The following is an 11,505-nucleotide window of genomic DNA, read 5'->3' as shown; positions in this document are numbered from 1 at the left end:
GTCTTTTTCTAGGTCATACTCCTATTCATTTGGCTTCATCTCCAGTTGAAAAGAGTCTCAAAGTGTACCTGAATAACTGTTGTTAAAGATTTTTATGCACCCAGTGCTTACTACAATATTTGGCAAATGTTTTGTGTTTCATGAAGAGCTCTAGACATATTTTGAATTCAGGACAAATATACATTTATATATTGTATATAGAACTATATACTTATATATTCTCCAGTGAGATATAGTATATGTATCAAACACAGCAGCAACGATATACATATCCAGCCGTTTCTGCAAATACAGCTGTGGTAGTGAATCCAGTAAGAATTTTGCCTGAAATTGCTTGCAAAATTGATTAAGACTATGCAACATCAGGTGGATACTATAACTTGTGCCAGTGAGGCAAGTGTCAGTGTTGATGCCAGCTCCACACTGCATTACTGGCACTGCTGTCACCTGTTCTCACAGAGCTGGGTGAAGACTACAGTCCAGCAAAACACTTCAGAAGGTCCTTCATTTCATTCGCAATCCTTTGTTTTAATGGGACTACTGACATGCTTAAACCAAGGAATACACTCACAAGCTTTGTATGACTGAAATTTAATGTCCATTGAGTCTTAAGCCCAATGCCTTGTTCATGCAACTAGACTCACTGGCATCAGCAGGACTTCTCTTGCATGAGGAACATTTAACAGAGGGGCATGGGAATGCTCCTGAGCTCCTGACCGTATAAGACCTACACACACAACAATTTCCTCTAATTTTTGTGATTTCTTCTCTAAACTGGTTTGCAGTGTGAATAACAAGCGTATCAAAATCTGGGCTTGAACTCTAGTACAAATCTGATATTCAATTTTTACGTGATCTAAAAGTTCTTAGAATGGAGAATGTTTCTTAGTTCAATGGAACTGACTCTGTCTTCTCATTATCCTGTCCTGCATCGAGTTCAATTTCAGTATACAATCAACAATCCTCAACGAAATTTAGTAATTTATTTTTTCCCTACAGATGTCTCACCTACTATTTGCCTTACTTTCATTATTTTCCTTTGCTGCCCTTCTGGAAGCACAGTGGAAACTGAGGGAAAATGGTAAGCAGTTTTCACTTACTGAGACCTACAGCTGACTAGGACATGAGGGCATTTCAGAATTAAACTTGTGTCCACAAGCACAGAATTTTTTAACTATAGTATCTTAGGCCAAGGTTCTTCCTATTTGTTTTGAATAACTAGGCAACTAATTGGTATTAATGGAAAAAAATATTTAGAACTTCTAAAATGTCATACAACAGCCATTCTGAATATCTGCATTAAAACCCCTCTGTTATTTCCTATTCCCTGTTCTCTTGTTTCAAAAGTTTCAGTCATGCAGTCTGGAAGCAGAAACAGTATCTTGTGACTTAGGTAACAGCCCACAAACAAACAAGTGAAGATTTAATTGTCAAAAAGAATATTTCACAGTAAAACCCAAAACTAGTTTTTCCAACTTTTCTCATAAAAAAATATAAATACATTTGTAAACATACAGGGTCAACAATAAACAAACAAATCTTTTGAATAACTTACCAGAAAATAGGGCTAAATTCAGATAATCAAATTTGCTGTTCTTATTCACTCAGTGTAGCTCCATAATCCAGGCTGTCTTCAGTGCAATTATCCAGAAAGAGGGACCCTAATCAACATGAGAAAAGTATTCTCAACCTGATTGTGTTTTATATGTAAAAAGTAATTAAATTACTTTTCCTTGTATCTTTACATTTAAAAAATTATGTATCCCGCGGGTTCCCTGGGCAATATCATGGTGCTGAAAACTGCAAGTGTTTGTCAGTATTGAGAATAATCTTTGTGTTTGAAGACTGCAAGATTTACCTTGCCTGTGTTTCAAATATTCATAAGCAGTTTGATAAGCTTCCAAGCTTCCTAGAGTTGCATGTTTTCTGCCATTTTAGATTCAGCAGTTGACGTGTATTTCTTCGTGTTTCTTCTTTGTGGTAAAGTCTTAAAGCTCTCATTCTGACAGAGAAATGCTCTGGTGAGAAGGTTGTAGAGCTCACTGGAACTCTGATTTCCTGAGCTGAGTGTTTGCTGTGGTGTTGACACACTGAGAAACAAATTTTTGCCACTTCTTGCATGTGGAAGAGGCTCTGAGGGCACTGAATGTGGCTGGGGAGCATATGACAGCAGTAGTATATTTGTGAAATGACAGTTAAATTCGAGAACTGTTGCCACACAGAAGTGCAGGTGAAGTTCTTCAGCCAACCACAGCAAAGAGACAAGAGAAGATAATGTTTCTTTAATGGGGTTGTTCCAAGTTATTTTGTTATGTGGTGTGTCTTCTAATTTGGAAAGACTAACGGGGCACTTCAGAGTTATGAGATGGCATTTAGAAAACCACATCTCCCTGTTGCAGTCCACTTAGCTCTGCTGTAGCTCAGAGATCCCCTGTCTCTTAGTAATTGCTCCCCTGGGACGAGGGTGATAGGAGTACAGATTGTTCCCTGCAGAAAATGGAAAAAGCATCAGCTACAGGCAAATACAAACCACTTACCCAGAGCTCCCCTCCTTCCCTTGGTCACTCACAGACTTTTGACACTGAAGAGGGGAAAGTGTCACAGCTTTCCACCACAGCAAAGCACCATAGTACAGGGTGGTTTTACACACCATTCTGTGAGCAAAGGCCACAGGTCATGTGCAGGAGGAATACCTGGGCTCAGTGTGTCCTGGCATCATCACTTTTAAAACAAAGGTACCTGCCTACTTCCCATGTTACGAATTGCTGTAAGATTCTCTAGGAAAATGGGAAAAAGAATCACTTCTTCCATTAAAATGTCATCCCTATTGATCAGCAGGTTCTAGATACACTGTAAATTTCTAAGTCAAACCTCTTCGTATAATAAAGATCTCCAGGTGATGGTGAGGCCTTGGGAAAGAAAGCCAGAGATTTATTAGCAGTTTTCCTGCAGAGTAGACCTGAAAAGAAGGGCTCAGTTCAATCTTCACACTGTTAAGTATGAATAGCTGCTAACATGTCTTTCTCCACAATGTCCAGTGTACGTCATTGAATCAGAATGGAATGATGAGACACCAGCTAAAAGACTGGAGCTCACCTGTAACACATCTGATGAAGCACTGCCAGTTTACTGGAAAAAGGGCACCGAACTGAAAGGAACTGGAAAGACTCTGATTGCCGAAGTGAAAGAGTTCCCAGATGCTGGCAACTACACCTGTCTGACAGCTAATACTCATGAAATCATCAGTTATGATTTCTTCCTCATAACTAAAATAGACTCCAATGGGCAAATGATAAGGTCAATTCTGAAAAGCTTTAAAGGTACTGTCATAGGATGATGTGATATATCTTGCTCAGTTTAGTGCATTAGAGCTCTGCGAGGACCAGAGGGAGCTTTCTGGAGAAGTGCATGAGAAATATCCACTTCAGAATGGGTCCTCTTCAAATGCTTTACTAACAGTGAAAGGCAAATGATTACTTTGATGGGTCTGTATATGGTGCAGCTGATGAGCAGCATAGGAATCGGGTGCCATGGGATTAATTTAGGACTCTCTAGACCTGGAGTGTGGAGTGATGGTAGGAATTATTAGACACTGGATAACGTCAATAACACATCACTGCTTTTCTGGTGGGAGAGCAATTGACTTGCTTTGCCTCCATTTCACACACCCAGCACTCAGGAAAGGGTTTGAAAAACCAGGGCCACATGATCTGACAGAACCAGGGACTGACCTAGATTTTAAGTGCTGCCATTTAGGCTTCTCCATTCACAATTAACCCACTGGGATAAGCCTGTGATGTTTTGCATTTGCTGCATGAACCTCACTCATCTGTGTCTCATATTACATTCCCTCACTATAGTGCCAGGAACTTAGAATTTCCAAGGCTTTTCCCCCAGCTCTTGGTTCCACATATCAGATGCAGTAGCCAGCTAAGTCCAGGGTACAATATAGAGTTGTTGGGAGTCTGCAGTGCTGGGCAGCAGAAACAAAACACACACCTATACTGAGGCCTCATTCACTTCTTACACTGGAAACATCCCCCATCAAGTGCCCCAGTGTGTGAAGGTGTGAGATTATCCATTGCGTACACTCTCATGTGTGGGGTAACAAATAAAGAGGTTTGCCAGCTGAATAGCTGCAATGTTTCTTTGTGAAAGGAACAATGGATTTGTCTATAAATCTCTTACTGGCAGCTATCTTGCAACAGCTTGGCTATGCTCTAGCTCCGGTCATTAACCATGTAGAAGTGGTTAACGTGGTGCCATGTAAACCAGCCTTCAGCCACTGTGTGTTATACGGGTTTTTAACTACAGGTGGCTGCCCAAGTGGCAGTATGAGGCTGTGTCTGCCTACACACCTACCACCTGCCAAAGTAGATGGGAGTCTATTGAATTGGGAGTCTATTTTCTTTCTGCTTTTACTGTTTTGGCAAAAAGAGTAAACAAATCACGTTTTCTTTCTTTTTCCATGTAGAGCCAAACAGGACGTTTCTAAAATGTGAGGCAAAGAACTACTCTGGAATTTTCATATGTTCATGGATGACAGAAAATGAGAGTCCAAATGTGAAGTTCACAATCAGAAGTCTAAAAGGGTAAAAGCTTGTACTTTCCTTAACAACCTCATAGTAAGGCCAGAACAGTCCTTTGTGTTACTCTGTGTAGGAGATCCTGGGTGTTAGGCTATTGAAGATGTGTAGAAAGTGAGGAATCCCACTTTCAGAGTCTGAATATCTGCAAAATGTTTTGAGTCATCACTGGGACTAACAACTAATAAGGGCATGGAAGTTGCTCTGAAATTAATAAAGACTTGAAAATGGAATAACCCCCACTGGACTGTTACAGCTGCTACAGTACAGCCACAGAATAACTTAAGCAATAGCAAAAACAGTTTATGCAGGGGAGAGAGAGGAAGTTGAGCCAAAAGCAGAAACAATTATAGCACTGAGTCCCTTCACAGCAGATCCAGCGGAATTAAGGGAGTGGGAGGCTGCACCCACTGCAAAAGCCACATGTCCACTGACAAGTCTCTGTTAAGGAACACTACAGAAACCTGTGAGGGAAATATGTGAGGGGAACCTTGTGGGGATTTCCTACCTCCCACTATTCTTGGGGTTTTCTCCAAAACATGGAGTGCTTGAACAAAGGTCACTTGAATTTGTTAAAGAAACAACTGCAAAGTGTTTTATTTTGCTGAATGCAAAAATAGAACCAGATTCAGGTAGTAATTTATAGACAGCTTTTGGTTTTTTATTTCCCAATGGATACATTTTAACCTTCCCTTATTTCTTCCAGCAAGGTTTTGGAAAAGGCTAAGGTATGCTTGTCATGGGACAGTGATAATAAGAAATGAGATAGAACTCCCACTGAACTGTTTCTGCAACTGTTGAAGTGCAGCCATAAAATGATACAGGCAACATCAAAACATTACCTTACTAACTGCATGTTATCACTGTGGCAAGAAATTCTCAGAACAAACCAACATTTCCAGTATTTTTCTCTGTTCTCTATTCAGTTCTCAAGGAGACGTAACCTGCAGCAGCCCTGTAGCTCATACTGATCTATCAGTGACTGAATATACTGAATATAGAGCCCAATGCCAGATAGAAAACTACTGTCCGTTTGCTGAAGAGCACCAACCAATTGAGATGTTCCTGGAGGTCATTGACGAGGTGGAATATGAGAACTACACCAGCAGCTTCTTCATCAGGGATATCAGTGAGTAGACCAGGAATCATGATTAATTCTTAGCTTTATTCTTACTGCTGATAGTGGAACTAACAATGGTAGCTGATCAAACCAAGCTTGGGAATCCCTGCCCTGTTCTACTGTAAATCTGTATCAAGCCTCCAGTTACAGGAACAGGGGAAAACAAATCATAGCAGCAGTCCGGAAGAGGATGAGGAAGTGAAGAAGCAACATCTCCCTAGCTTGTGACCTCCAACCCTCTCACTCCCACATCTCCCAGAAGTTTCTGTAGCCTTCTCTATTAGATGGACATGTTTTGGAAGTTGTATGTGGGAGAAGTCAGCAAAAAAACAATAACCCACCAGGCTTTTCTCTGAGAACTGCAGAGTTATTCAGATAATGGTTAATGCTGTGTATGCTTCTCTCCTGCCCTGTTCTTACAGATGGGCATCAAGGGCAGCTTGCTAGAAACTGACAGGAAATGAGACGACCAGTTGTGACCATGATGCCACAGGGCACAGGAAAATGAAGCAGCATGCTAAAGAAACATGTTTTGCTAAATGCCTTAACAGTCTGCAAGGGCTGAACATAGTCCTCGGTGTCCAACGGAGCCCTCTGCCACTCTCCAGACAGAAAAAAAGAAGGATCTTACTCAGAGAGTCTCTGGGAGAGTGCTTAATTTTCCATAAGAAGCGTACAAGGCAGTTCTTGCACATCATGCCTGCTCCTCTCTTAGTCTCATGGAGGCTCCCAAAGCTGATTCCTATAAAACTATCAACAGTAGTACACCAACATCTGATATTGTACAGCTAATGTGAATTAATTCCTTCTATATTTTCTCTTGCAGTAAAACCCGACCCACCCCAATGTCAGTATGTGACCACAAATGGAACAGTGACCTGGACATATCCCAGAACATGGAGCACACCAAAGTCATACTTCCCTTTGACTTTCAGGGTCCAAGTTGAAAGTACGAAGAAACATGAAAGCCAGGTAGAGATACAACACTTGAAATACAATTTTCTTCCTTGAACAGACAGTATAAATAATACAAACTTAGTATGCAAGAACCATGGACTAAAAGCTTTTTAAAAAAAGGTGCCAAGACCCAAATATGGCAAGGTTCTGTCTTGGCAGAAAAAGACCTCCTTCCCAGTTCTATGAGCAGTAAGATCCAAACACACTGTGGATGCAACCCTGTTGTAACTGGGGAGATAAAATTGTGCCCAGCATTGCATAGCTGTGCTAGCATGAGAAAAGTATTTACTAATGCATTAGTAGGCTGTGTGGGTCCTAATGTGGGAAAATCCCAATTTCCAAATCAAGAAGTCTAGGATCTGTTGCACTGTTTTCCTTGTATGTTTTTTTGTACCTCGGTAGCTCAGACTTTCTTTATAGGTGATTTGGCAAATAAGGAATCAGTGACTCATTTGGTAGCATTTCTGTGGAGTCTGTAGTCTTTGCCACTCACTTTCCAGTTATTAGTTATTTGTTAACTAAACATTGCTACTCTGTGTTAGCTTTAAATCACTAAATGGGTTTGAGTCCCTTGCTAATATGCATGGATACACTAAAGGGTGCGTGACAGCAGGATGGCGAGTTGCCTAGTTTGGGAAGGAAAGCAGCAGCAGAACTGGCACACAAACCAGTTGACCACAGGGCAGGTCCTTCACTGCAGTGCTGCTCTTCTTTGGTCCAGCAACCAAAAAGTAAACAAATGTAATGATCATTTCAGTCTGACAACTGATTAAACCAAAGACACTAGAGGATGTCTTTTTCTCTGTGAAAAAAATAAGCAAGCCTGTACCAGCAGATGGGGCCATTCTCCTAGTGCTGGCTCCTCGGTTTTAGTAGAGTTGTCTTGTACAATTAGGTAAAGAAACTGGCGAGGCTACGGAGTGCTTCTTGTATTAGCCACAAGTCCTCAGTGGAAATTTCAACGATACTGAAAAGCAGCAGCTTCTGTCTTTTAGGGTTCCCACTCTGGGGGAAGAAAAAAAAAAGATAAAAACCCAGATAATCAAATCAACCCTTTGTTTTAATGACGCTCAGGTTGGGGTTTGGACCACTCTGCAGCACCAACTTCATTGGAAAGTGGGCTTTTTAGTTTGTTTCTACCGAGTCTCAAGTTCTCAAAAGTCCTCATGACTTTGGTATCTGTGGGTGAAGATTGGTGGTGCCTTTGAAACAACAGACTACCGGCGGGTTTTTTGAGTTACACGTGCTTGTTGGAATCTATGTGGCACGGTACTGTATGTCCTGCTTGCCTTTACAACCTGCTGATGGAGCTGTGCCCTGTTCATAGGTCTATGATACTGATGAGCAGTCTATGCAGATTCCAACAGCTGGGCCAGAAGACAAGATCTCCGTGCAGGCCAGGGATCGCTATTACAATTCATCCTGGAGTGAGTGGTCCTCACTTTGCAGGTGAGAATTAAAGAACCTTCTACTGGAGGGGCAGGGATGATTCCTTACCTAGGAGAGTAAGGAGTCTATGAACTTCTGCTTCTTAAATACTCATTTATTTCACATTTCCTCATAACTGTTTTTTGTCTCCTGAACATTTTAAAATGAAATGTCTGTAAGAGTATAAACATGTAAATGTACTGGGCTGTCTAAAAGATGATTCCCTGGGGGGGAAAAAAAAAAAAAAAAGAGAGAGAGAGAGAGAGAGAGAGAGGAAAAAATTAGAATCCATTTAAATCAGAGAGGAAACAATGGATGTAGGTTCAGTGACATGGGTAGGTTTCTGCCCAACTAGGCAATTATAAAGTACTCTTTAAGAAATATATGATCATTTGGCCATTGCTAGAGTAACTCATGCTGATTTTTATCCTTCCTATTAATTGATAGTTTATGAATCAATGTTGGGTGTCCAAATACAACAGACACTCCATATACAGGTGAGTTTTACCAGTAAAAAGAGAAAGAGGGTGAAAGAGAGAGAGGAGATTGAAAATCTAGGTCTGAGGAAAATAAAGATAATTCTTATGTAAATTTCATTTCTCTTATCTTACAGATAACCAGTAAGAGATTCTAGAAGACTGGCACAATGCTCCTAAAGAAAGCAAAGAATGAATTAGCACAAAAACATAAGCATAATTAGAAGAAAAATATGCATTTGAGATAAACAAGAAGCCATATCTTTTCTATATTAGAGTAATAGGGTCCTGACTTTAGCAGCTCTTCTCAATTCCCCAGATTTGAGTAACACCTTTAGCATACATCATGTTATATTAACATGTCTAGTATTTTGATACATTGCTGTCATCTGTTATTGAAGGTTCTGCATATTATTGTATTGCATTTATTTATATATTTATTTATTTATTTATTTATCCGCCTATTTATTTATTTATTTATTATTATTTATTTACTTGACATGACTTGCAATGCCAGATGATGGCAGTTGCTATTCAAACTGTGTTAATTTATTTGGAAAGTAACTTACTGAAAGAATTGGTTTAGTAGTCCATTATTTAACTGTTTTAATTATTTTATTTATTTGTTTGTTTAATTTATCAGTTTATTATTTATCAATTTATTATTGAGACGCATCAGCATAGAAAGCCTTGGCTGCATGAGCCAGCTATGCATGAGGGCCATCCTCATCATCCAGTCTGATGGCAGATGTTTTAGTAAAAGAAGGAATTGCAAGTTCAGAGTCCTAAAAATGTTCGCTGCTGCATTTTGTCAGCTGTCATTGCTTACATCATGTTGATGCCCAGCTGGTGAACACTGCAAATGGTTGTTGCATAAAATCAACCACTCTCAAAGCCCTACACTTCCAGCTGAACCCAAGCTGCAGTGGAAGCAACAGGAGTGCTGGCGTGGAGGCTGCTTTAAGGTGCTGTGGTTGAGGAGTCCTGTTACCACAGTTCATGAGCAGGAAGGGAAATGGGAGCCAATAACTAAATATAACACCTTCTAAACCAAACTCCATTTCTTTCATGCTTGTGACCATTAGAGGCCCTATATTCAGTGACCTGTGTGTACTCAGTGCATCTCTTGCAGTGGAGTTTTCTGACAATAAAATTAGTTCAGACCTGCTGTGCCACAGGCAAAACCACAGAGCACAAGTAGTCAGGAATCTGCAACTGAAACGAAGGCAGCTTCAATTATTTAAAAGTTTAACTGCAGTGTATCTGATATTTCAGAGAGCATTTGGTAACTGGTTTTATATGTGGATGTTAAACATCTAATCGAAGTTAGAGTTTTAGAATATGTATTTTTATAGTTAATTTTAAAAGTATTTCCCTACTACTTGAACATGTCCTAGGTGTCCTTAAAGAATCTTAGGAAAAAAAACCTCAAATCGTGGTTCTGAACTGCTTACAGTGTAAGTCCCCAGGTCTGGAAAGAAGCAGAAGCATGTGTTGAAGCCTGTTCATTTTTGCCAAATCACCTAAGTCCTGACTTTCAGGAGGGCAAAATACATTAAAATGTATTTGACAATTTAGGCCTTAATCCTTGCTTCCTTTTTTTTCCAGTCTTAGAAATGGGTGGTAATTTAAGATATTTAAACATTGAAATGTGGGAAGTATCTGATATTTCAGAAAAATGTTGATAATCTAGCTACAAGTGCTGTTAGTATTTATTACAGAAAAATGTTGATAATCTAGCTACAAGTGCTGTTAGTATTTATTAAGTGTATGCATCTTATTTCTGCTATAAATGCAATTTACCATGCTTGTTTTACAAAGGACCTAATAATAAATACATCTGAAAACAAAAAAATATGGTTTCCTTGTGATCTTTTAAGAACGGTTAAAATCACCACTTCACTTTCCTACCAGAATATTACACACTTCTGAGGCAATGTCTGTAGGGAGAAGTAATACTACTGATTAATGCTACCAAATTCATGGCCTATAAATCTGTACAGGACAACACAGAAAAGTGATGTCTGTTAGTCCGCAGTCTCTTCTAACCCCTCTTCTGCAGTGATTGGGTTTTTTGCAGTCTAAGAGTACATTGAAGTTCACTGGCCTTTGTGGTCAGGAGGCTTGCAACTGAAACCAGGCTGACAGACATCTTGAGGTCTTTGAGGTTTCTCTCTAATACTATTGGTACAGTGTTCGGAAGCAGTAGGACGTTCCTGTTCTTCAGATATCTGGGTTGAAACCCTGGCATCATTGAAACCAATCATTGAAACCTCTCATTAACTTTGATTCAGCCCAGTTTTCAGTCTCAAAAATACTCAGACAAAATTTACAAGTATCCTGACAAAGACTATACTGATCTGTTACCTTTAGGGGAATATGCCTTTCTGTGCCATGATCCCATGAGGTGAGCTAAACCGCCCTATAGGAAGCTTTTCTGGCATAGATCATGAGGTAATGAGGAGTCCATAGTGAGGAAAGTCTTTGTCTAAGATTCTTCAAAAAAATAACAAAGCACAGCTTGAAACTGCCCCTTTTTGTGCAGAAATCCAGTGAATTGTAAGATGGCTGCTCTCCAAGACATAAAGTTGGCTTCAATCCTTGATTGCCCATTTCCTGGGCCTTACATGGATCCAAGTGCCTCTAAATATCTGCTTTAGAAATTGTCAGACAGTTTCTCATCTCTGAGGCACTCTAGAGTGTATAAAAAGGTGTTAATATCACAGCACAAATATTCACTACAGTGGCACCATACACTGGAGATCATTTCCTAACATACTCCATTCAGTCAAGAAAATAATAGTTGATGTGTCAGTTAATTCTTGCACTTCTCTCTTAATTCCTCTCCCTGTTGCACTGCAGATAATCTGGAAACCTTCTTATAAATGTCACAATGCATAGATTCAATCAGGCTGCACGATGTACAAAATTCCCCATG

At 39.9% G+C, this 11,505-nt stretch overlaps 1 protein-coding gene across 1 annotated transcript; it reads left to right on the top strand.

Moving 5' to 3' along the window:
* Nucleotides 1-999: 999 nt before the first annotated feature.
* Nucleotides 1,000-8,116, top strand: IL12B (interleukin 12B). The gene is made up of 6 exons (XM_026858291.1): nt 1,000-1,081; nt 3,039-3,320; nt 4,475-4,592; nt 5,513-5,715; nt 6,533-6,678; nt 7,991-8,116. Exons 1-6 carry the CDS (start codon nt 1,000-1,002, stop codon nt 8,114-8,116), a joined length of 957 nt encoding a protein of 318 aa, XP_026714092.1.
* Nucleotides 8,117-11,505: the final 3,389 nt, after the last annotated feature.

The sequence above is a fragment of the Athene cunicularia genome, assembly GCF_003259725.1.
Source record: "Athene cunicularia isolate RWA chromosome 13 unlocalized genomic scaffold, athCun1 chr13_part1, whole genome shotgun sequence".
Lineage (NCBI taxonomy): Eukaryota > Metazoa > Chordata > Aves > Strigiformes > Strigidae > Athene > Athene cunicularia.
Note: the sequence above shows the minus strand (reverse complement) of the source record. Positions and strands in the feature narration are given on the sequence as shown.